This window comes from Eptatretus burgeri, chromosome 10 (genome assembly GCF_056783735.1).
Source record: "Eptatretus burgeri isolate ZD-2024b chromosome 10, Ebu_testis_v1, whole genome shotgun sequence".
Lineage (NCBI taxonomy): Eukaryota > Metazoa > Chordata > Myxini > Myxiniformes > Myxinidae > Eptatretus > Eptatretus burgeri.
This window is the reverse complement of record NC_140970.1, coordinates 92,314,353-92,341,414: the sequence shown is the minus strand read 5'-3', so window position 1 is coordinate 92,341,414 and position 27,062 is coordinate 92,314,353. Positions and strand designations below refer to the sequence as shown.

The following is a 27,062-nucleotide window of genomic DNA, read 5'->3' as shown; positions in this document are numbered from 1 at the left end:
GAATCCGGCAGGAGGGTGAATCCCTGCCAGATGGTACTGTCCAAGAGGGATGAGGGATGCGAACAGCTGCCATGACGTCACGCCAAAGGTGCGCGGCTGCGAATTGCTGCGTTGGTGCGCAAGCTGCGAGTTGCCGCGCTGGTGCTGCGCGTAATTGAAAAAAAAGAAAAATTCACAAAAGCAAGCCTCGCTTTCGGGTGAACAGGATTCCCGGGAAAGGGGTGGAAGACCCCCTGGCCTAGGCACAGGATACAAGGAGTTAGGGGGAAGGCTTCGTGTTTGCTTGACCCTATCCTGGCTCCATGGGGCAGGGGTAAGTCCTCATGGGGCCCGTGGAATGGATGAGTAAGAGGGATATTGGTTGAGATTTAGGATGGGAAATAAGGATTTGGAGACAGCGACAGACTTTCGATGTGTCGTGGGGACATAGCTGAGCTACGGAGTGTTAAAAGGAAGGTGCTGTAGTTTAAGGGACGACGTGGGAGCACGAGTTGGTCAGGGGAAGAAGTGAGCAGAATGGAAGAGTTCAGCGATGTGTGTGTTGAAGTGTTGGTGAGTTGTGTGGAGACATATTGAGTGAGTGAGGCCAGCGGGTCTGTGTGTATGGAGTGAATGGGGAATGCATGGTGCGATGAGTGATTGGGGGGAGGAGTGACCCCCGCCCAAGGGACCCTGGGGTCAGTGTAGTGTGAGTTAGTGGGTCAGTTGAATTGACAAATGGAAGTCGTTTTGCTGTTGGTGGGAGTGTGGGCTCGAAACCCGTTTGGAGGGGTGCAGGAGCCCTGTTGACAGGCTGGGAGCGTGGCTGCGAAAGGTGAGTATCGCTGAGTGGGTACCCCGGGCACCGGGCTAGTCGGCCGCGGTAGGCCAAGGGCCCATGGGGGGCCGGGATAGCATGGTGGGCACGGGTGCGCCCGCATGATGCGGGGGCCCGGGCGCCGTTAGCCGCGTAGGCAGTGTTGTGGGCACAGGTGACCCTCGGAAAGGGGCCCGGGAAGCCAGCCTGCCATGTGAGCATTTCAGGGGAGTTGCCATGGGGGGCACTCCCTGGTGTTTCGGGAGCTGGTAGGCTCAGAGGCAGTGTAGTGCCCGGGGGTGCCATCGTCGGGGAATCAGCAGAGGGTCGTGCCTGCCAAGTGGAGCCACGCGTCCCAGCCATGAGACCGTGTGAGGGCACGGGAAGAAAATTGGGGGGCGAGGCCCGAAATTGTGAGGATACCAACACAGGCGACGGGAATCTGGGTTGTTAGAACCAATAGTTTAAGCGAGAGGCGCTTGTTGAAATCCCCGGGGTAGTTTTAAAGGTTAATGGAGAAGGTAGATTAGGAAGTGTAGCCCTCCGCACCATCCGTCCCTTCGCTCTCATTGTGGGCCGCTGGACCCACTTTGGGTTAGATCGCTGAAGTCTGGGGAGGCCATCCTGAGGCTTCGTTGGGCCTCAACACAGGATGCGAGCTCTCCCTTGTTCCCCTCCGGGAAGGGAACGTAGGGGTTTGGGAGTAAGCGAGTAGACGATAGGTTAGCCGAACAAGGACGATAAAGGGGGTTAGGGGACGAATTATAGTGAGAGATAGGAAATAAAAAGAAGTAAAAATAAAAACAACAAAAAAATAAGTTGGGGCTAAATTGGGTTTTACAAATTAAGGGAGTGGGTATGTACAGTGACAGACAAAGGCGATAGGTTTGGAGGGAGACGGGTAGGTAGGTCCGAGCCCACCTTCCGAGTGGCCAGCACCACCGCACTCCCTCCATCAAAATGCACTGTAAGGCAAAGGCCGTCCAACTTCATCGGCAGCCGTTGTTTTGCTGTGAGGCCTGAACCGGCCGGATCGTCTACAGCTGTTTTTGCTTCAAGGCATGTGCCGGTCGATCATCTGCCGGCTGTGTTTGCCTGCAACGCCTTGTTCTGCAGGCTGTGTTTGCCTGCTGCCTTTGCCATGCCATGCCTGCTGCCTTCGATTCTGTGTTTGCCCCGTTCAGTTTTGCTTTGCCCTCCCCCTGTTCATTGCCATGTGCGCCAGGATCATCAAGCAACAGCTTGCAAGCTGCAAGAACTGTCCTGTTGGCAGCGACAACACGGCCCTGCAGTGGCGGCCCGTGCACCGGTTTTCTTTTGACGTTTGTTTTGCTCCCTGCAGAGTCCATTGATCCAGGGCCATGGTTGAGTGTAAAATTTGTATGTTAAGATGTACTGTAAATATGAGTGCGCCCCCGGCATGTATGTCTAGCGCCGGCAATTTTATTTAAGTCATCCGTATGAGTGGATTTGTTTTAGTAAGTTACTCAGCCCTCAGGTTATTTATTTTGGGGACACGAATACCATGAATGTCGCACTCAGGGATCCGAAGGTAAAACGTACTAGGGGAGAACTACACATGATGATACACGAAAATTTGACGACTCGGGACGAGTCTGTAAAAAGGGGAGGGGGTAGTGTTACGGATGTGGAAATTTGCAAACCACCATTCAGGTCCCGGAGGTGAGATATCTCTTCAGTACATGTGTCGTTAGCCCAAATCCGTTGTTCAGAGGGTATTTATGTGATTCATTTGGGCTGCGACGCTTTGAGTAAGTCGTTTTTCTTTCCCTATCTTTTATTTAAAACGGACGAAAACTGCCAACGATGCTGGTGGGTTTTCGCGCCATTCTTCTCCGCGCTTGGTGTGAGGGAGGAGAAGGGGGTGGGCAGCTCGCTGCCGATTGGTGCATGACCAGCGTGAGGTGGTCAGGGTGAGGGAATGCCCTCTTCGAGAACCCTCTCAAAGGAGGGTGGAGCCGAAAACGAGGGCGGAGTGAAGGGCGGAGCCCCGGGGGATAAAAAGTCGGACACGGAAGGAGCGCTGTTGTTGCTCTTGCTCTCTTCCCGTCTTCCGGCTCGCTCATCCTCTTCTCTTCCTGGTGGCCGCTAGCCTGATCTTTTGTGGGGCGGTCCCGAGACCCCGCTGGCGGGATGGAGCGTCGGCTATTCCCCACACGGCGACCTCGAGCAACAACGTTTCCCCCCCCCCCTATTTATCCGCGCTGGGATAGCGCCGGAAACTCCGTCCGTGGCGTCGAGCGGCCAACACGTGCCGGCGCGAGGCACGCCAGAGAGGACTCGCCTGCCCCGCCAGGGCACGGAGTCGCGCTCAGGCGCGATCACATCGACGGACGAGGGAGAGGGACTCGACAGCCCAAAGGGAAGTCACCATTTTCTTTTCAGGGTTTTCGAATGGATCTTGTGGCGCCGTGTCTTGTAAAGTAGAACTGTGTAAGTGTTTCCGTGTGTCAGTCTTATTCGGTTGTAGCTCTGCATTGTTGCTTTTGTTTGGGTTGATATATGTGCATTTTGACTGTTTGGCTGTATAAATGTGCTCTTCGTGTGTCGTGTAAATCAAGTGCTTGCATGTTGAACTGTGCCCGTTTCGCTTCGTCTCCTTCCTTTTAATTGACCCTCCATCCTGCTTCACGAATAGGGTTCGTAGTGGGCTTAATACGCCCGATAATTAATCGGAACCATTGAGGCCGACGATAACACCGCTCGGTTATCTCTGAAGCACGGAACGGACCGCTTAAGCGGTTCGTGTCCGGAGTCGGCCTGCGGCGAGGTACGATCGCCCGGTCGACCATCCGCGCAGGTACTTAGGTAGATCGAATTTGGCGAGCAACCCTATCCTGCGCGGGTGGGCAATTGGCACGGTCGTGGTGTGGATAAACCCACACCCGTGACCAGCTCCCGGCGTTGTTCCGAGAGGGTCACGACAGAATTGTCCGTCCGGTGGGCGAGGCAGCCGCCATTCGAGTCGAGCGGATGATCGCACGCCGGCGGGCGCGAATTCGCAACAATATATATAAATATAATTTCAGATAGGACAACATGATCCGTTCTGCCACACCCACATGGAGTGGGTGCACGAGTTGCACGAAAATAAATCAAAAATATACATTGTAATTTCTTTGCTGGAGTTGCGATGATTCTTCGTCTTGTCAACACTAAAGCCAGAAGACTGTTGAGAACACATTATTAATTAAGATTCGCTCATGTTAACAAAAGGAAATATATTTGCTCTCTCACACTATTATCACAAAATGTTAACAGATGAAGATTAATCCAGTCATTATCAAATCATATTTATAAAAGTGGAACATGATACTTTGATGTTACATTTCATGGCGTTTTGTGGGGCACCAATACCGGAAGTAAAAAAAAAAAAAATGTAAACCACAAACACATATGACAAGGTTTTTTTCAAGTCTTAACTGTTGTTTAACAATAATCTTAATAAGAGGGTACGCAATGATATTGAGGCATTATATGCTTCTCCTTGCACCCCCCCCCACCCACAAACTAATTGACCAGAGCCTTCATCCAATATAATCCATCTAATCTATCGAACGAAACCAATCAAATCTAATCCAATCTAATCTATATAATACCTTATAAAGAGGACATTGTTACTCTATTTCTGAATTACGCTTGGTGATTGACCATTCCAACCCATTGATTTCAGCACTTCGTATTGCACGCATAGCACAGTTTAAGTCACTTGCTTTCAAGTCGCCTGGGGGAGGGGGGGGTGTTTCCCACTCACCATCCCCCTTCGGCTATGACTGCCGTGGCCCAATGGGGAACTAATACTGTGCTCGCATCATATCGATGTGGAAAGATTAAATTCATTCAAAAAGAACCCGGGCAATGCCGGATGCATTCACCGAGTATGCATATATATTTATTTATATTTGTACATATATATATATATATATATATATATATATATATATATATATATATATATATATATATATATATATATATATATATATATATATATATATATATATATATATATATACACATCTTCTTCTTCTTCTTTCGGCTGCTCCCTTTTTAGAGGTCGCCACGGCGGATCATCCGTATGATCCGCATAGTGATTTGGCACATGTTTTATGCCGGATGCCATTCCTGACGCAACCCTGGTCGCCTCTTACGATACAGGGATATGGTACACCTATTTTAACCGCGGTATACACCGGCCCAGTACAAAGCCTGGTGTTGGCGCAGTGGTAAGGGCAGTGGCTTGGGACCCAAGAGGTCCTGAGTTCAAGCCCCGTTGGGACACTGAATTAATATATGTATGTATGTATATATATATATGTGTATATATATAATGTGTATATATATATATATATATATATATATATATATATATATATATATATAAATATATATATAAACCAAGTCGAAAACACCAGGGGGTTGACTCAGCCTGCCATCCTTCCGAGGTCGGCGAAATGAGCACCAGTTGTACTGGGCCCGGTGTATGCCCCGGTTGGAATAGGTGTACCATATCCCTGTGTGTCGTAAGAGGCGACCAGGGTTGCGTCAGGAAGGGCATCCGGCGTAAAAACCTATGCCAAATCATTATGCGGACAACAAAACGAATTTCCATACCGGATCGGTCGAGGCCCGGGTTACCAACGACCGCCACCGGTACCGGTGGTCAGCAGGGTACCAGTGGAAATTGTGCTACTGCTGGGCGAAGGAGGAGAAGGAGACAGGGAAGGTGAGTCCGGAGGCAGTGGGAGAGGGGGAAGGGTAGAAGTGTGGAGGTGAGAGTTGGAACTCTGAATGTTGGGACGATGACTGGCAAAGGGCGAGAGTTGGCTGATATGATGGAGAGAAGAAAGGTGGACATACTGTGTGTACAAGAAACCAAGTGGATGGGGAATAAGGCGAGGAGCATTGGAGGTGGTTTCAAACTGTTCTACCATGGTGTGGATGGGAGGAGAAATGGTGTCGGGATAATCCTGAAGGAAGATCATGTCAAGATGGTATTGGAGGTGAGGAGGGTGTCTGACCGAGTGATGAGTGTGAAGTTGGAAATTGAAGGGGTGATGATGAATGTCATCAGTGCATATGCCCCACATATGGGGTGTGAGATGGAATATAAAGAAGATTTCTGGAGTGAGTTAGATGAAGTGGTGGAGAGTGTATCCAAGGATGAAAGAGTGGTGATTGGAGCAGATTTCAATGGACATGTTGGGGAAGGGAATAAAGAGGATGAGGAGGTGATGGGGAGGTACGGTCTCAACAAGAGAAATGTGGAAGGGCAAATGGTGGTAGAGTTTGCAAAAAGAATGGAAATGGCAGTGGTAAACACGTATTTCAAGAAGAAGGAGGAACACAGGGTGACATACAAGAGTGGAGGAAAGTGCACACAGGTGGATTACATCTTAAGTAGGAGATGCAACCTGAAAGAGATTAGTGACTGTAAGGTTGTGGCAGGGGAGAGTGTAGCTCGACAGCATCGATTGGTGGTCTGTAGGATGACTTTAGAGGTGAGGTTGAGGAAGAGAGTGAGGGCTGAACCAAGGACCAGATGGTGGAAGCTGAAGGAGGAAGACTGTTGCGTGAAATTTAGGGAGGAGGTGAGACAGGCGTTGGATGGTGGTAAAGATGGGTGGGATGATTGGGCAACGACAGCAGAAGTTGTGAGGGAGATAGCTAGGAAGGTACTTGGTGTGACATCTGGACAGAGGAAGGAAGATAAGGAGACTTGGTGGTGGAATGAGGAAGTACAGGAAAGTATAAGGAAGAAGGGGTTGGCGAAAAAGAAGTGGGATAGTCAGAGAGATGAAGAAAGTCGGCAGGAGTACAAGGAGTGGCGTCGAAAAGCAAAAAGAGAGGTGGCTAAGGCCAAGGAAAAGGCATATGACGAGCTGTATGAGAAGTTGGATACAAAAGAAGGGGAAAAGGATTTATACCGATTGGCAAGACAGAGGGACCGAGCTGGGAAGGATGTGCTGCAGGTTAGGGTGATAAAGGACGCAAATGGGAATGTGCTGACGAGCGAGGAGAGTGTGTTGAGAAGGTGGATGGAGTACTTTGAGGAGCTGATGAATGAAGAAAATGAGAGAGAGAGAAGGTTGGAAGAGGTGGAGATAGTGAATCTGGAAGTGGGGTGGATCAGTTAGGATGAAGTGAGGACTGCTATGAAGAAGATGAAAAGTGGAAAGGCGGTTGGCCCAGATGGTATACCAGTGGAGGCATGGAAGTGCTTCGGAGAGATGGCAGTGGGGTTGTTAACCAGATTGTTTCATAAAGTCTTGGAAAGTGAGAGGATGCCGGAGGAGTGGAGATTAAGTGTGCTGGTTCCGATTTTCAAGAATCAGGGTGATGTGCAGAGCTGTGGAAATTACAGAGGGATAAAGTTGTTAAGCCACACCATGAAGTTGTGGGAAAGAGTAGTGGAAGCTCGGTTGAGAGGAGAGGTGATGATCTGTGAGCAGCAATATGGGTTTATGCCAGGAAAGAGCACCACTGATGCGATGTTTGCTTTGAGAATGTTGATGGAGAAGTATAGGGAAGGCCAGAAAGAGTTACATTGTGTGTTTGTGGATTTAGAGAAAGCTTATGATAGGGTGCCAAGAGAGGAGTTGTGGTATTGTATGAGGAAGTCGGGAGTGTTGGAGAAGTATGTGAGGATCGTGCAGGATATGCATGAGGACAGTGTGACAGCGGTGAGGTGTGCGGTAGGAATGACGGACCGGTTTAAGGTTAAAGTGGGATTGCACCAAGGATCGACTCTGAGCCCTTTGCTGTTTGCAATGGTGATGGACAGGTTGACGGACGAGATCAGACTGGAGTCTCCATGGACCATGATGTTCGCGGATGACATCATGATCTGTAGGGAGAGTAGGGAGCAGGCTGAATCGAGCCTTGAGAGGTGGAGGTACGCACTGGAGAGAAGGGGAATGTTAGTCAGTAGGAGTAAGACGGAGTACATGTGCGTAAATGAGAGGGAGGGTGGTGGTATGGTGCAGTTGCAAGGAGTTGAGGTGGGGAAGGTGGATTGGTTTAAATACTTGGGATCAACTGTCCAAAGTAACGGAGAGTGTGGGAGAGAAGTGAAAAAGAGAGTGCAGGCAGGATGGAGTGGGTGGAGAAGAGTTGCAGGAGTGATTTGTGACAGAAGGGTAGCTGCAAGAGTGAAGGGGAAAGTATACAAGACGGTAGTGAGACCAGCTGTATTGTATGGTTTGGAGGCGGTGGCGCTAACAAAAAGACAGGAAGCAGAGCTGGAGGTGGCAGAGTTAAAGATGCTGCGATTCTCGTTGGGAGTGACGAGGATGGATAGGATAAGAAATGAGTGTATTAGAGGGACAGCGCAGGTAGGACGGTTTGGAAACAAAGTGAGAGAGGCGAGATTGAGATGGTTTGGACATGTGCACAGGAGGGAAACGGAGTATATCGGGAGAAGGATGTTGAAGATGGAGCCGCCAGGCAGGAGGAGAAGAGGAAGGCCAAAGAAGAGGTTCATGGATGCGATGAGGGCGGACATGCGGGTGGTTGGAGTGTCAATGGAAGATGTGGAGGATAGAGCGAAATGGAGACAGTTGGTCCGCTGTGGCGACCCCTAACGGGAGCAAGCCGAAAGAGGAAGAAGAAGAAGACACCGGCCCAGTACACTGGTACTCATTTCGCCGACCTCGGAAGGATGACAGGTTGAGTCAACCCCCTGGCATATTATTTCAGTGGCCCAACGGGGCTTGAACTCAGGACCTTTTGGATCCCAAGCCGCTGCCCGAACCACTGCGCCAACAGCAGGCTCCATCATCTATACATATATATATATATATATATATATATATATATATATGTATATATGTATATATATGTATATATGTATATATATGTATATATATATATATATGTATATATATATATATATATATATATATATATATATATATATATATATATATATATATATATATATATATATATATATATACATATACCAGAGAGGATAATATGACCCGTTCTGTCGCTCCCATATGAAGCGGGTGCACGATTTACACGAAAATAGATCAAAATTATGAATTGCAATTTCTTTGCTGGAGTTGCGATGATTCTTCGTGTTTTCAAAACCAAAGCCAGAAGACGGTTGAGAACACATTATTCATTCAATATGCTCATGTTAACAAAAAGAAATACATTTGCTCTCTCACACAATTATCACAAAAATGTTTACATGTGAAGATTCATCCAGTCATCATCAATTCGTGTTTATAAAAGTGTAACATGATACTTGAATGTTCCTTCTTTAAGATGCCAATTTGAACCGACAAAAAATATTCACAGAGAAAAAAAAATGCAGGTACCTTTACCTCTCGTAATGACCGGTGGAGTAGTCATGGTGGACGTGGGGATTGTTGTTGAGAGTGTCGGAGTTGGGATTGTTGAGAGTTTCGTGGAAAGGATAGGTGGTGTTGTTGTCCCTAAATGTTCAACAAGAAGAAACAAATGTGAGTCCAGTGAAACTCCACCAAATGAAAACAATTTTCTGAACGAATTGAAACCATGTACACCATGAAGAACATTATTTTGGATTCAGTGAATGCAATCGTTTTAGTTAATGCTCCAGAACATTGATTAAATTATATAGAAATAGCACTGTTTTTGGTTCAACAACATATTGATGATCCATTTCCAAATATGCAAAATATTAAAAGTGAAGTTCAGAATTTCTGAGTCATTTTTTTTCGAAAATTGATTGTGATGCTGCAGAGAAAGTACAGAAGATTCCCTGTAATTGCCAGTTCACTCATGATTCCAGCAAAAGGGAGAACTGCACAAGTCATTGCAGAAGGTGAAACGTAAAATCAGAAAAAGGCATTTTTATGCCTCCGTGGCTGAAAGCCGGAGGCGTTATGTTTTTAGGTTGTCCATCTGGCTGTCTGTCTGTAAATTAGTCATGAAATGGAGATAACATCAGACGAGAATAAATGGTGAAAACGATGTGGGAGATTGAAGCACACAAAAATTCCATTATCTGTAAAGGCTTGAGACAATAAAGGCTGCATCAGCCTGCACTGTCAGAGTTTCGATTGTGGAGAGTTTATTGGAAAAGATTGAAGCAAAGAGGCGAAACATGGGCAATGCAAATGAAAGATGGCAAAATAATGGAAAGGACAGAGATTATAACAATAAGAAGGATGAATGGATTGCCTCTGAAAGAAAGAATTCCAAGCTCAGAAATGAGGAAGAGATTAAATGTCAATCCCGGTGAAGAAGAACTTCAGAAAAGAAGACTCAATTGCTGTGGTCATGTGCAACGTAGGTCAGAAGATGGGAGTGTAAAGAAAGGAGCATTGATCGTGGAAAAAGGAAGAAAGTCGACAGAACATCCGAAAAACACGTGGGTTGGAAAAGTTGAGAAAGATACGGAATGTTTGGGTTTATATGAAACTGACACCATGGAAAGAGTCAAATGGAGGAATGCCAACATTTGAACAAGCACTTCAAAAAAGGGGTCAATCGTCATGAACCCATTGTTGTTGACACTCATGGAGGACCTAATGCACACATGATGTGTGCAATATTATTTAAAAAAATCCTTTCACATGAAGAAGAAAGGCAATAAAAATGAAGTAAGCAAATGGCAAAACATAAGGTACACACACCCACGTGAACATCAAACAGCACAGCTATGTTGCACCTCTTTACTTTTTCTATTATTCTCACTTTTGTGATGTAATCTTGCACCGAGCCCCAATGCTTGTGTTTAGTACTGTTGAGTCATGCAGTGGAATTTGATTTCGTGCTTTACAGTTGATCTGCATTCCCTCTATTCCTCCACAATTGGGACAAAGAAGCTTAAAGGATCTGGTCAATATTTTTAAGAGCTGGGAAATTCTACAACAACTTTAATCGAAGCGACGCGCTAACCTCACTTGCTGCAGTCTTTTCCAAAGAAAGGGAGCAAAGGTCACGACTCGTCACAAGAGGATTTTGTTTCACAAACACACTAACACATTCAAATCGTGAAAAGGACGATGCAAACAAGGAATATGGATCATATATGAGTTATGGTGAAAAAGCAGTCTCTTGAGAATTGAGGTTGAAAGAACAAGACAAAAATGTCTTCCATCATTTGCAATTGACCAAAGCAACACAATGATATTATATGTAAAATTAGTGAGAAGCTGCATTCAGTCGCTTTGAACCATAACAATGATGACATCACCATAAAGGAAATAAGTAAAATAAAGACCAACCTTGGAGTTAATTACTGACAACTACTTCATCAATTTGAGCAAGATATTCTATTTAATGAAGAAACTTTCAATTTAATCGTTTAAAGAGAGAAGAAAATCCGAGATCCATGAGGAATGTTTTACATTTCCAACAATTGCCATCATGATTGAATTTTACTTTCACATATATGATACAAACAAATTAAATTATTTACAAGAGTATATAATAGTATATGCTCAGGAAGAGGATGGAAGCAAGAGTGAAAAGAAATGTTGCCTCTCAAAGCAGGTGCCACATCCCTTTGCTTAAATCTTACCTCTTGGATAACAGCCCAAGATTCCATCTTCTTTCACTTTGCACTCACTTACGTTCAGGTCACACGTGAAAGATACACAGCTGATATTTCCACCAGTTTGGCAGGTGCACTGGTGACTGCAATCCTCAGAAATGTAGGACTCATTGAACTGCGGAGAAATCCTCAGTGTCATCCTTGCCAATACAATTGCATGACGATCAAAAAGGTTCAAACAAGAGTAAAGCAAAATACAAATCATTCACTATTCATTCTTGTGTGACTCTCAAGTGAAGGGTTTTTATTCATTTGTCCCGATACTCACGTTGTAATAACTGTTGTCCTGCATGCAACCACATTCCACTTCCTTGATACAATGATCCACATCCCACAAAAGGCCAGCATCACATTTACAGCCCTCAACGCAAGTGCTCTGTTGTAATTCTTTTGTTTCAGATTTGGAGCAAGTTGCAACAGTGTCGGGAATGCACATTGTGTAAGAGCTATTTGATGGGCATTGTAGAGCTGAGCGATAAGAAAAGGAAACCCTGGTCATAAAAACGTCTGTTGTTAAAATTATGAAAATATAACAAATACACACCCACACATACTATGTTTGCTGTTATTTGTGAAAACAAAATGACAATCCCAGAAAGTTAACGCCATCTTACGGCAAAGATCTGGTTTCCTCCATGTTTGCATTTTCATTCCATCAGCCGAACAGGTGACAAAGTATGACTCCAATGCCTCGCACAGTGCTTCCTCATCCATATCACGGACAACATATTCAAAGATGCAGTCCTCCAGGAAAACGTGTGGGTCAAACTTGCTATGGCAAGCAGCAAAAGGGCCGTCCTCAAGGAGCAACATCCCACAGGATTCGTTCCTTCTTGCTTTCTCCTTCAACGTTGCATTCAGTAGCAAGGTTGTGCCATCATCATCAACATCTCTGTGAGTTCAGTCGAGAAACAAAATTTGCAATGGATTGCAGATGTGTTCATTTGAGGTGTTTGTGTTTGTTATGAAATAGTATCAATCAAAAAGTGCCGCACGTGCCAAATGACAAACGAGATGTCGTGAGGTATTTATTTATTGAAAGTAAAAAGGCAACGAAGACCAACATACTTGTTGTTTTCATCACCAATCTTCCAGCTGTTCCCAAAATGTGCCGCATTTTCTGTCAACGTGCCATTCTTCATTCTGAAGTCGTTACTGGTCTGGCTGTCCATGTTTCCACAGAGGCCACAGACCTTCTCAGAGAAGGTGTTTGGAAGACGCACACGCACATTATGATGACCGTCGTACAACACCTCAAGGCCAAAGGCAGCAATCAGGTAACGGTAGCGACCCCAATGGAGCACATGGAATGAGTCTGATCCATTGAAGAATTTGTACGGCATGTTTTTAAGAACCCCATCCAGCTGCAACAAGTTAAATCCAGTTAGTTGTCGACAAATGATGCGAACCTACAATGCCATCATGGCCGTAAAAAAAGGACAAATACAATAAATGTAAAACTGATTATGTTGATCTTATAGTCAACACGTACCTTGAACCGCTTGCTACCAAAAAACTGTACTTCCTTGCCATACACTTCCGTGAGCACTTCCCGGGTGTAGGAAACCTTCGTGTTCCCCTTGCGATGCTCATTCTTTACCAACACCCGCCAATTCGTTTCATTGCAAGGCTGAGCAAAGATAAATATTTTTCGTATTCTCAGTGTGCGGTATGGTTTTCACCAATTATTCATCAACTCCTTAAGCATTAAAAAAGAAATTGCTCTTTTTCATGATAATTTTTATCATTTTACATCATAAATATCTGCACTCTTCTTTAAATAAGCTCACTTCACCTTACCTGCACCAATACATATGTGGAGGTTCCTTGGAAATTAAATTTCTTTCCATCAAAGCTGGTGTAGTGAGGATCTCCCCATCCCGTGCATTCTACGTTCAAAAGGGAATCAGTTATTGGAAATTATTCTCCCAATTGACTTGCATTCTCTGCCTTACCTTGGAACAAACGTAATTTGAAATATTGCACTGCAATACAAGCTCTGTGACAGAAAAATTATTTTAGTGTCATTTTGTAATAGATGATCATCAGTGATCACAACACCATGAACATACTATGATGAATTGTTCAAAGCAAAACACACCTGCTTTGAAAGATTTTTGGGTTGAAACGTTAACAGATCAAAAGACACAATTTGTTTCTTGTCTGTCTGTCTGACTGCGATATATTTGTTTGATATTTATCAAATCTCAACCAGTCTTGGTCGGGGGACCAAGGGTGACACGACGGCAGTTGTTGCAACTGAATTTGCCCCTTCAAGAGTCCTTTTTCCGTGTTGGTATAAATCCAAGTAAATGCATACAGATAGCTTATCATGGGGTTTTTCCAGGCTGCTTCTCATAACAAAAGGAATAACAACAATGAGAAGTGAAAAGTTTTCATGTTATAACAAAACAATATGAAGAGGAATCATGTCGCGCTTCCCGAAGGGGTTTTTCGGCCTTGGGCAAATGCCATGATAACTTGTATATAATATATAGCTTTTCGTGGCGTTTTGTGGAGCGCCAATCATGGCGTCTTGTGGGGAAGTAAAAAAATAAGTAAACCACAAACACATATGACAAGGTTTATTAAGAGTCTTTACGGTTGTTTTATACTAATCTTAATGAGAGGAATGCGACGATCTTGAGGCATTATATGCTTCTCCTTGCAACCCCCCCCCCCACCCCCACAGACTAATTGACCAGAGCCTACATCTAATGTAATCTATCTAATCTATCTCGCTCATCTAATTGAATTGAATCTAATCGAAGCTATCTAATACCTTATGAAGAGGACATTGTTACTCTATTTCTGCATTACGCTTGGTGATTGACCATTCCAACCCATTGATTTCAGCACTTCATATTGCACACATAACACAGTTTAAGTCACTTGCTTTCAAGTCGCCTGGGGGAGTGGGGGGGTGTTTCCCACTCACCATCCCCCTTCGGCTATGACTGCCATGGCCCAATGGGGAACTAATACTGTGCTCGCATCACACCGATGTTGAAAGATTAAATTCATTCAAAAAGAACCCGGGCAATGCCGGATGCATTCACCGAGTATGGATATATACATATATGTATATATATATATATATATATATATATATATATATATATGTATATATATATATATACATATATATATATATATATGTATACATAAATATATATGTGTAGATATACATCTTCTTCTTCTTCTTTCGGCTGCTCCCTTTTTTGGGGTCGCCACAGCGGATCATCCGTATGATCCGCATCGTGATTTGGCACATGTTTTACGCCGGATGCCCTTCCTGACGCAACCCTGGTCGCCTCTTACGACACAGGGATATGGTACACCTATTTTAACCGGGGTATACACCAGCCCAGTACACTGGTACTCATTTCGCCGACCTCGGAAGGATGTCAGGTTGAGTCAACCCCCTGGCGTATTAATTCAGTGGCCCAACGGGGCTTGAACTCAGGACCTTTTGGATCCCAAGCCGCTGCCCGAACCACTGCGCCAACACCAGGCTCCAACATCTATACATATATATATATATATATATATATATATATATATATATATATATATATATATATGTATATATATATATATATATATATATATATATATATATATATATATATATATATATATATATATATATATGTATATATATATATATACCAGAGAGGATAATATGACCCGTTCTGATGCTCCCATATGAAGCAGGTGCACGATTTACATGAAAATAGATCAAAATTATGAATTGCAATTTCTTTGCTGGAGTTGCGATGATTCTTCGTGTTGTCAAAACCAAAGCCAGAAGACTGTTGAGAACACATTATTCATTAAATACGCTCATGTTAACAAAAAGAAATACATTTGCTCTCTCACACAATTATCACAAAAATGTTTGCATGTGAAGATTGATCCAGTCATCATCAATTCGTGTTTATAAAAGTGTAACATGATACTTGAATGTTCCGTCTTTAAGATGCCAATTTGAACCGACAAAAAAATATTCACAGAGAAAAAAAAATGCAGGTACCTTTACCTCTCGTAATGACCGGTGGAGTAGTCATGGTGGATGTGGGGATTGTTGTTGAGAGTGTCGGAGTTGGGATTGTTGAGAGTTTCGTGGAAAGGATAGGTGGTGTTGTTGTCCCTAAATGTTCAACAAGAAGAAACATATGTGAGTCCAGTGAAACTCCACCAAATGAAAACAAATTTCCTGAACGGATTGAAACCATGTACACCATGAAGAACATTATTTTGGCTTCAGTGAATGCAATCGTTTTAGTTAATGCTCCAGAACGTTAATGTTAATGCTGATCCAGAATGTTAATGCTGATTCGGTTGTAGCTTTGCATTGTTGCTTTTGTTTGGGTTGATATATGTGCATTTTGCCTGTTTGGCTGTATATGGGTGCTCTCCGTGTGTCGTGTAAATAAAGTGCTTGCATGTTGAACTGTGCCCGTTTCGCTTCGTCTCCTTCCTTTTAATTGACCCTCCATCCTGCTTCACGTAAAGGGTTCGTCGTGGGCTTAATACGCCTGATAATTAATTGGAACCGTAGAGGCCGACGATAACACCGCTCGGTTATCACTGTAGCACGGAACGGACCGCTAAAGCGGTTCGTGTCCGGAGTCGGCCTGCGGCGAGGTACGATCGCCCGGTCGACCATCCGCGCAGGTACTTAGGTAGATCGAATTTGGCAAGCAACCCTATCCTGCGCGGGTGGGCAATTGGCACGGTCGTGGTGGGGTTAAAGCCCCACCCGTGACTAGCGCCCGGCGTTGTTCCGAGAGGGTCACGACAGAATTGTCCTTTCCGGTGTGCGAGGCGGCCGCCATTCGAGTCGAGCGGCCAATCGCACGCCGGCAGGCGCGAATTCGCAACACTGGTGTCCGGGAGTGGGATTCGAATCCCTCCCGCCTCCAAGCTAAATTCAATGGGAATCGGCTCAGGGGTGAGTGGAGCGACCCCCGATTCCCTCCAAATTACGAGCAATTTAAATTAACCCCTTACGTGAAATAAGATGGAGTCTCAAGGTGAGCGGGAGCCGGGGGTATTAGAAATGGATTGAGAATGTGTTGAATCCATGGTCCAGGATGAAATCCCCGTGCAGGAATTGCCTGTTGTGCAGGATGACCTCCCCCAACTGAACCCAGAGCCCGAAATGGGTGCAGCGGCAGAGGCCCTGGCGTATGACACCTCCCCTCCCCCTCTCCACCAAAACCCCCCGATCCTTGTTGAACCGAGTGCACTCGACAGGATTCTACAGGCAATAACAATGAATGCGCAACAAATGAACGCAATGAATGCGAAAATGGATGGAAACGCACTCAAAATGGAAACAAACACAAATGAAACTAGAACGGGCACTCGTAGAGCGCATACCTTCACCGCAGCCACTAGTTACCTTTGTATTAAGTTGTCCACAATGCATCTCAATACAAATATGCATTTCGTGACCCCCATGACCTTTGACCCACAACCGCTACCTGGGGTGACAATAGTACTATACCTTGTGTCATTTCAGAAGATGGGGAATTGAACACTGAACAATTTGGAGTGAATTTGATGTAAATCGGAAACATATTAACCGTTTTCATCATGAAAAAACTATGTTGACCTTTTTGTGACCTTGACCTTTGATCCGATCACTCCCAAAATCTAATGGATTTGTCCTTTCATGATTCTACAGGCAATAACAATGAATGCGCAACAAATGAACGCAATGAATGCGAAAATGGATGGAAACGCACTCAAAATGGAAACAAACACAAATGAAACTAGAACGGGCACTCGTAGAGCGCATACCTTCACCGCAGCCACTAGTTACCTTTGTATTAAGTTGTCCACAATGCATCTCAATACAAATATGCATTTCGTGACCCCCTTGACCTTTGACCCCCACCCGCTGCCTTGGGTGACAAAAGTACTATACTATGTGTCATATTACAGAATGGGGAATTTAATTTTGAACATTTTGGAGTTAATTTGCTGTAAATCAAAACAAAATTGACAATTTAATCGTGAAAAAACGATTTTGACCTTTTTGTGACCTTGACCTTAACCTTTGATCCGATCGCTTCCAAAATCTAATCGATTTGTCCTCTCGTGATGCCAAACACATGCACAAAATTTCATGACAATCTGCGAAGTGGTTTTTGTGTAATGTTGTCCACAACGCTTCCCAATCAAAAACTCCATTTTGGTGACCCCCTTGACCTTTGACTTCCACAGACGAACTCGGGTTGCAAACACTATACCATATGCCATATCAGTGGATCGGGATTTGAATACTGAACATCTTGGACTTAATTTGATGTAAATCGGAACAAAATTTATACTTTAATCGCAAAAAAACGATTTTGACCTTTTTGTGACCTTGACCTTGACCTTTGATCCGATCGCTCCCAAAAGCTTCGCCTGGCGTCCTTGAGTAACTGCACATCATCTCTGAAAATTTCATGCAAATCGGTCCAGCAGTTTTTGCGCAATGTTGTCCGAACACATATTTACCAATAAATAAATATACAGGGGTCAATACAATACCTTCGTCAAACGAAGTTTGCGAAGGTAATGAAAAACGAAATAAAAGGCATGAATGCGAAGATGGATACAAGCGCGAATGAAATAAAAACAAATGTGTGCAGGATGAATAATCAAATGAATGCGAATTTACAACAGGTGAAGAACGGAATGAAAGAAGAAATGAAAAAAATGCGGGTGAGACGCAGAACATGGGCCGAAGCCTGCAGGCGGGAATGAATGCAATAACAGCGGACGGAGTGCGGAATGGCAACGCCACGTGTGGGAGCGAACGAGCTGAGAGGGAGTGCAACGTTTGTCTGGCCCGCAGTGGAGGCGGGTAAGGACAAACTAATTCGGGAGACATATTGGGCGAGGGAAGTGACAGAGAAAGCAACAGTGACGGTGACCGAGAGGGAAAAACTAATTAGGGTGACGGAGACGTGCACGAGGGAGACAAGAGACGAGGTGAAAGGAATTGGGAGGGAGAGAAAAGAACAATAAAGACGGAAAGCAAGGATGAGGTACGTGGAGATCGTGAAAGAGCAAGGAGTGAAACAGAGGGAAGGACGGGAGCGACTTAAGGAGAAAGCAAGGTTGACCTACGTAAAGATAAGGGAAAGACGCCAGAAAGAAGCAGAGACTAATAGACACGAGGGGACGACGGAAAGGAGAAAAGAAATAATAGTTGAGACAAGGGAGACAACAAGGGAAGAGACGGAAATAACAGAGACACGGGAGGTAGAGGGTGAATTGGACGGGGTTAAAGACGCGCGCACACACACACACACACACACACACACACACACACACACACACACACACACACACACACACACACACACACACACACACACACACACACACACACACGGAGTTAGTGGAGGACGATGAGGTGAGCTCGCGGAGCGTGTTGGGACCCGGTGCAAGCAGCTGGATAGCCTCCTCCAGGAACGAGGGGAGGGAGTATGACCCCTTGAGGCGAATCACGACCAGGTGGGTTCGGTCGTGCTTTGCGAGTTCGAGGGGACGGGTGCTGCGAACGGGTGCACGTGCAGCTTGGGGGGGTATAGAGGCCCCGGAAACCCTGGGGTGGCACAAATCCCCAGTGTGGTTGTCCCGGTGTGTGTGGTGCAAGGTGTGAGTGTGCCCCCGTGTGTGAGTGGTGTGGTCACGAGTGTGTCGGATTGTGTGCCTCCCAGCACACGGTGTGTGAGTGAAACAGCGTGTGTAAGGTCGCTGTGTGCAAGGGAGATGTCGGTCGGCATGCGTGAGCGTGCAGCCGCGTCTCCCGGGGTGAGTAATGGAGAGGAGTGTGAGCGTCGTGACACGTGGGAGTGCGTGTGTCGAATGGATACGACGACGGCGACAGATAGACAAAAGCCGGGAAGCGGCCGCAGCTGTTTTGGGGACCGCGCCGGGTTCACCCAGCGGCGAGCACGAGGTCCGTGCTGTGCAACGCACGAGGCCGCCACGTGCTCGGCTGCGGGAGTGAAACCCGGTCCGGAAACGCACGCGGTGGATTTGCCGATCCCGCGGACGAAGTTTCGGCAGGATTTCGGATTTGGACTGGACGGGTTCTCCACGCGGGCATGTGTGTTAAGCTCCAACGGGCAGAGCACATGTGTTCGCGTGGGGAACCCCTCGAGATGTGGGGCTTGTGTTTTTTTATGCGCCGGGTGACGTCATGGCTGCGTGTCTGGTTGGAATCCGGCAGGAGGGTGAATCCCTGCCAGATGGTACTGTCCAAGAGGGACGAGAGATGCAAACAGCTGCCATGACGTCACGCCAAAGGTGCGCGGCTGCGAATTTCCGCGTTGGTGCGCGAGCTGCGAGTTGCTGCGCTGATGCTGCGCGTAATTGAAAAAAAAGAAAAATTCACAAAAGCAAGCCTCGCTTTCGGGTGAACAGGATTCCCGGGAAAGGGGTGGAAGACCCCCTGGCCTGGGCACAGGATACAAGGAGTTAGGGGGAAGGGTTCGTGTTTGCTTGACCCTATCCTGGCTCCATGGGGCAGGGGTAAGTCCTCATGGGGCCCGTGGAATGGATGAGTAAGAGGGATATTGGTTGAGATTTAGGATGGGAAATAAGGATTTGGAGACAGCGACAGACTTTCGATGTGTCGTGGGGACATAGCTGAGCTACGGAGTGTTAAAAGGAAGGTGCTGTAGTTTAAGGGACGACGTGGGAGCACGAGTTAGTCAGGGGAAGAAGTGAGCAGAATGGAAGAGTTCAGCGATGTGTGTGTTGAAGTGTTGGTGAGTTGTGTGGAGACATATTGAGTGAGTGAGGCCAGCGGGTCTGTGTGTATGGAGTGAATGGGGAATGCATGGTGCGATGAGTGATTGGGGGGAGGAGTGACCCCCGCCCAAGGGACCCTGGGGTCAGTGTAGTGTGAGTTAGTGGGTCAGTTGAATTGACAAATGGAATCGTTTTGCTGTTGGTGGGAGTGTGGGCTCGAAACCCGTTTGGAGGGGTGCAGGAGCCCTGTTGACAGGCTGGGAGCGTGGCTGCGAAAGGTGAGTATCGCTGAGTGGGTACCCCGGGCACCGGGCTAGTCGGCCGCGGTAGGCCAAGGGCCCATGGGGGGCCGGGATAGCATGGTGGGCACGGGTGCGCCCGCATGATGCGGGGGCCCGGGCGCCGTTAGCCGCGTAGGCAGTGTTGTGGGCACGGGTGACCCTCGGAAAGGGGCCCGGGAAGCCAGCCTGCCATGTGAGCATTTCAGGGGAGTTGCCATGGGGGGCACTCCCTGGTGTTTCGGGAGCTGGTAGGCTCAGAGGCAGTGTAGTGCCCGGGGGTGCCATCGTCGGGGAATCAGCAGAGGGTCGTGCCTGCCAAGTGGAGCCACGCGTCCCAGCCATGAGACCGTGTGAGGGCACGGGAAGAAAATTGGGGGGCGAGGCCCGAAATTGTGAGGATACCAACACAGGCGACGGGAATCTGGGTTGTTAGAACCAATAGTTTAAGCGAGAGGCGCTTGTTGAAATCCCCGGGGTAGTTTTAAAGGTTAATGGAGAAGGTAGATTAGGAAGTGTAGCCCTCCGCACCATCCATCCCTTCGCTCTCATTGTGGGCCGCTGGACCCACTTTGGGTTAGATCGCTGAAGTCTGGGGAGGCCATCCTGAGGCTTCGTTGGGCCTCAACACAGGATGCGAGCTCTCCCTTGTTCCCCTCCGGGAAGGGAACGTAGGGGTTTGGGAGTAAGCGAGTAGACGATAGGTTAGCCGAACAAGGACGATAAAGGGGGTTAGGGGACGAATTATAGTGGGAGATAGGAAATAAAAAGAAGTAAAAATAAAAACAACAAAAAAATAAGTTGGGGCTAAATTGGGTTTTACAAATTAAGGGAGTGGGTATGTACAGTGACAGACAAAGGCGATAGGTTTGGAGGGAGACGTGTAGGTAGGTCCGAGCCCACCTTCCGAGTGGCCAGCACCACCGCACTCCCTCCATCAAAATGCACTGTAAGGCAAAGGCCGTCCAACTTCATCGGCAGCCGTTGTTTTGCTGTGAGGCCTGAACCGGCCGGATCGTCTACAGCTGTTTTTGCTTCAAGGCATGTGCCGGTCGATCATCTGCCGGTTGTGTTTGCCTGCAACACCTTGTTCTGCAGGCTGTGTTTGCCTGCTGCCTTTGCCATGCCATGCCTGCTGCCTTCGATTCTGCGTTTGCCCCGTTCAGTTTTGCTTTGCCCTCCCCCTGTTCATTGCCATGTGCGCCAGGATCATCAAGCAACAGCTTGCAAGCTGCAAGAAATGTCCTGTTGGCAGCGACAACACGGCCCTGCAGTGGCGGCCCGTGCACCGGTTTTCTTTTGACGTTTGTTTTGCTCCCTGCAGAGTCCATTGATCCAGGGCCATGGTTGAGTGTAAAATTTGTAAGTTAAGATGTACTGTAAATATGAGTGCGCCCCCGGCATGTATGTCTAGCGCCGGCAATTTTATTTAAGTCATCCGTATGAGTGGATTTGTTTTAGTAAGTTACTCAGCCCTCAGGTTATTTATTTTGGGGACACGAATACCATGAATGTCGCACTCAGGGATCCGAAGGTAAAACGTACTAGGGGAGAACTACACATGATGATACACGAAAATTTGACGACTCGGGACGAGTCTGTAAAAAGGGGAGGGGGTAGTGTTACGGATGTGGAAATTTGCAAACCACCATTCAGGTCCCGGAGGTGAGATATCTCTTCAGTACATGTGTCGTTAGCCCAAATCCGTTGTTCAGAGGGTATTTATGTGATTCATTTGGGCTGCGACGCTTTGAGTAAGTCGTTTTTCTTTCCCTATCTTTTATTTAAAACGGACGAAAACTGCCAACGATGCTGGTGGGTTTTCGCGCCATTCTTCTCCGCGCTTGGTGTGAGGGAGGAGAAGGGGGTGGGCAGCTCGCTGCCGATTGGTGCATGACCAGCGTGAGGTGGTCGGGGTGAGGGAATGCCCTCTTCGAGAACCCTTTCAAAGGAGGGTGGAGCCGAAAACGGGGGCGGAGTGAAGGGCGGAGCCCCGGGGGATAAAAAGTCGGACACGGAAGGAGCGCTGTTGTTGCTCTTGCTCTCTTCCCGTCTTCCGGCTCGCTCATCCTCTTCTCTTCCTGGTGGCCGCTGGCCTGATCTTTTGTGGGGTGGTCCCGAGACCCCGCTGGGAGGATGGAGCGTCGGCTATTCCCCACACGGCGACCTCGAGCAACAACGTTTCCCCCCCCCCCTATTTATCCGCGCTGGGATAGCGCCGGAAACTCCGTCCGTGGCGTCGAGCGGCCAACACGTGCCGGCGCGAGGCACGCCAGAGAGGACTCGCCTGCCCCGCCAGGGCACGGAGTCGCGCTCAGGCGCGATCACATCGACGGACGAGGGAGAAGGACTCGACAGCCCAAAGGGAAGTCACCATTTTCTTTTCAGGGTTTTCGAATGGATCTTGTGGCGCCGTGTCTTGTAAAGTAGAACTGTGTAAGTGTTTCCGTGTGTCGGTCTTATTCGGTTGTAGCTCTGCATTGTTGCTTTTGTTTGGGTTGATAAATGTGCATTTTGACTGTTTGGCTGTTTAAATGTGCTCTTCGTGTGTCGTGTAAATCAAGTGCTTGCATGTTGAACTGTGCCCGTTTCGCTTCGTCTCCTTCCTTTTAATTGACCCTCCATCCTGCTTCACGAATAGGGTTCGTAGTGGGCTTAATACGCCCGATAATTAATCGGAACCGTTGAGGCCGACGATAACACCGCTCGGTTATCTCTGAAGCACGGAACGGACCGCTTAAGCGGTTCGTGTCCGGAGTCGGCCTGCGGCGAGGTACGATCGCCCGGTCGACCATCCGCGCAGGTACTTAGGTAGATCGAATTTGGCGAGCAACCCTATCCTGCGCGGGTGGGCAATTGGCATGGTCGTGGTGGGGATAAACCCACACCCGTGACTATCTCCCGGCGTTGTTCCGAGAGGGTCACGACAGAATTGTCCGTCCGGTGGGCGAGGCAGCCGCCATTCGAGTCGAGCGGACGATCGCACGCCGGCGGGCGCGAATTCGCAACAATATATATAAATATAATTTCAGATAGGACAACATGATCCGTTCTGCCACACCCACATGGAGTGGGTGCACGAGTTGCACGAAAATAAATCAAAAATATACATTGTAATTTCTTTGCTGGAGTTGCGATGATTCTTCGTCTTGTCAACACTAAAGCCAGAAGACTGTTGAGAACACATTATTAATTAAGATTCGCTCATGTTAACAAAAGGAAATATATTTGCTCTCTCACACTATTATCACAAAATGTTAACAGATGAAGATTAATCCAGTCATTATCAAATCATATTTATAAAAGTGGAACATGATACTTTGATGTTACATTTCATGGCGTTTTGTGGGGCACCAATACCGGAAGTAAAAAAAAAAAAAATGTAAACCACAAACACATATGACAAGGTTTTTTTCAAGTCTTAACTGTTGTTTAACAATAATCTTAATAAGAGGGTACGCAATGATATTGAGGCATTATATGCTTCTCCTTGCACCCCCCCCCACCCACAAACTAATTGACCAGAGCCTACATCTAATATAATCCATCTAATCTATCGAACGAAACCAATCAAATCTAATCCAATCTAATCTAAATAATACCTTATAAAGAGGACATTGTTACTCTATTTCTGAATTACGCTTGGTGATTGACCATTCCAACCCATTGATTTCAGCACTTCGTATTGCACGCATAGCACACTTTAAGTCACTTGCTTTCAAGTCGCCTGGGGGAGGGGGGGAGGTGTTTCCCACTCACCATCCCCCTTTGGCTATGACTGCCGTGGCCCAATGGGGAACTAATACTGTGCTCGCATCATATCGATGTAGAAAGATTAAATTCATTCAAAAAGAACCCGGGCAATGCCGGATGCATTCACCAAGTATGCATATATATTTATTTATATTTGTACATATATATATATATATATATATATATATATATATATATATATATATATATATATATATATATATATATATATATATACATCTTCTTCTTCTTCTTTCGGCTGCTCCCTTTTTAGAGGTCGCCACGGCGGATCATCCGTATGATCCGCATAGTGATTTGGCACATGTTTTACGCCAGATGCCATTCCTGATGCAACCCTGGTCGCCTCTTACGATACAGGGATATGGTACACCTATTTTAACCGCGGTATACACCGGCCCAGTACAAAGCCTGGTGTTGGCGCAGTGGTAAGGGCAGTGGCTTGGGACCCAAGAGGTCCTGAGTTCAAGCCCCGTTGGGACACTGAATTAATATATGTATGTATATGTGTGTATATATATATGTATATATATATATATGTATATATATATATATATATATATATATATATATATATGTGTATATATATATGTATATGTATATATATATATATATATATATATATATATATATATATATATATATATATATATATATATATATATATATAAATATATATAAACCAAGTCGAAAACACCAGGGGGTTGACTCAGCCTGCCATCCTTCCGAGGTCGGCGAAATGAGCACCAGTTGTACTGGGCCCGGTGTATGCCCTGGTTAGAATAGGTGTACCATATCCCTGTGTGTCGTAAGAGGCGACCAGGGTTGCGTCAGGAAGGGCATCCGGCGTAAAAACCTATGCCAAATCATTATGCGGACAACAAAACGAATTTCCATACCGGATCGGTCGAGGCCCGGGTTACCAACGACCGCCACCGGTACCGGTGGTCAGCAGGGTACCAGTGGAAATTGTGCTACTGCTGGGCGAAGGAGGAGAAGGAGACGGGGAAGGTGAGTCCGGAGGCAGTGGGAGAGGGGGAAGGGTAGAAGTGTGTAGGTGAGAGTTGGAACTCTGAATGTTGGGACGATGACTGGCAAAGGGCGAGAGTTGGCTGATATGATGGAGAGAAGAAAGGTGGACATACTGTGTGTACAAGAGACCAAGTGGATGGGGAATAAGGCGAGGAGCATTGGAGGTGGTTTCAAACTGTTCTACCATGGTGTGGATGGGAGGAGAAATGGTGTCGGGATAATCCTGAAGGAAGATCATGTCAAGATGGTATTGGAGGTGAGGAGGGTGTCTGACCGAGTGATGAGTGTGAAGTTGGAAATTGAAGGGGTGATGATGAATGTCATCAGTGCATATGTCCCACATATGGGGTGTGAGATGGAATATAAAGAAGATTTCTGGAGTGAGTTTGATGAAGTGGTGGAGAGTGTATCCAAGGATGAAAGAGTGGTGATTGGAGCAGATTTCAATGGACATGTTGGGGAAGGGAATAAAGAGGATGAGGAGGTGATGGGGAGGTACGGTCTCAACAAGAGAAATGTGGAAGGGCAAATGGTGGTAGACTTTGCAAAAAGAATGGAAATGGCAGTGGTAAACACGTATTTCAAGAAGAAGGAGGAACACAGGGTGACATACAAGAGTGGAGGAAAGTGCACACAGGTGGATTACATCTTAAGTAGGAGATGCAACCTGAAAGAGATTAGTGACTGTAAGGTTGTGGCAGGGGAGAGTGTAGCTCGACAGCATCGATTGGTGGTCTGTAGGATGACTTTAGAGGTGAGGTTGAGGAAGAGAGTGAGGGCTGAACCAAGGACCAGATGGTGGAAGCTGAAGGAGGAAGACTGTTGCGTGAAATTTAGGGAGGAGGTGAGACAGGTGTTGGATGGTGGTAAAGATGGGTGGGATGATTGGGCAACGACAGCAGAAGTTGTGAGGGAGATAGCTAGGAAGGTACTTGGTGTGACATCTGGACAGAGGAAGGAAGATAAGGAGACTTGGTGGTTGAATAAGGAAGTACAGGAAAGTATAAGGAAGAAGGGGTTGGCGAAAAAGAAGTGGGATAGTCAGAGAGATGAAGAAAGTCGGCAGGAGTACAAGGAGTGGCGTTGAAAAGCAAAAAGAGAGGTGGCTAAGGCCAAGGAAAAGGCATATGACGAGCTGTATGAGAAGTTGGATACAAAAGAAGGGGAAAAGGATTTATACCGATTGGCAAGACAGAGGGACCGAGCTGGGAAGGATGTGCTGCAGGTTAGGGTGATAAAGGACGCAAATGGGAATGTGCTGACGAGCGAGGAGAGTGTGTTGAGAAGGTGGATGGAGTACTTTGAGGAGCTGATGAATGAAGAAAATGAGAGAGAGAGAAGGTTGGAAGAGGTGGAGATAGTGAATCTGGAAGTGGGGTGGATCAGTAAGGATGAAGTGAGGACTGCTATGAAGAAGATGAAAAGTGGAAAGGCGGTTGGCCCAGATGGTATACCAGTGGAGGCATGGAAGTGCTTAGGAGAGATGGCAGTGGGGTTGTTAACCAGATTGTTTAATAAAGTCTTGGAAAGTGAGAGGATGCCGGAGGAGTGGAGATTAAGTGTGCTGGTTCCGATTTTCAAGAATAAGGGTGATGTGCAGAGCTGTGGAAATTACAGAGGGATAAAGTTGTTAAGCCACACCATGAAGTTGTGGGAAAGAGTAGTGGAAGCTCGGTTGAGAGGAGAGGTGATGATCTGTGAGCAGCAATATGGGTTTATGCCAGGAAAGAGCACCACTGATGCGATGTTTGCTTTGAGAATGTTGATGGAGAAGTTTAGGGAAGGCCAGAAAGAGTTACATTGTGTGTTTGTGGATTTAGAGAAAGCTTATGATAGGGTGCCAAGA

General features: G+C 46.4%; 1 protein-coding gene across 1 annotated transcript in view; it reads right to left on the bottom strand.

Annotated features, from left to right (window-relative positions):
- Positions 1-27,062, bottom strand: part of LOC147019124 (uncharacterized) — a 223,369-nt gene that overhangs the window by 175,618 nt on the left and 20,689 nt on the right. The window contains exons 21-28 of the mRNA XM_085899932.1: positions 15,412-15,522; positions 13,170-13,258; positions 12,862-12,999; positions 12,438-12,733; positions 11,984-12,261; positions 11,638-11,837; positions 11,337-11,484; positions 9,151-9,261 (exon numbers count right to left, since the gene is read on the bottom strand). Coding sequence (XP_085756058.1) covers positions 9,151-9,261; positions 11,337-11,484; positions 11,638-11,837; positions 11,984-12,261; positions 12,438-12,733; positions 12,862-12,999; positions 13,170-13,258; positions 15,412-15,522 — 1,371 coding nt within the window. The remainder of the gene's footprint in view (positions 1-9,150; positions 9,262-11,336; positions 11,485-11,637; positions 11,838-11,983; positions 12,262-12,437; positions 12,734-12,861; positions 13,000-13,169; positions 13,259-15,411; positions 15,523-27,062) is intronic.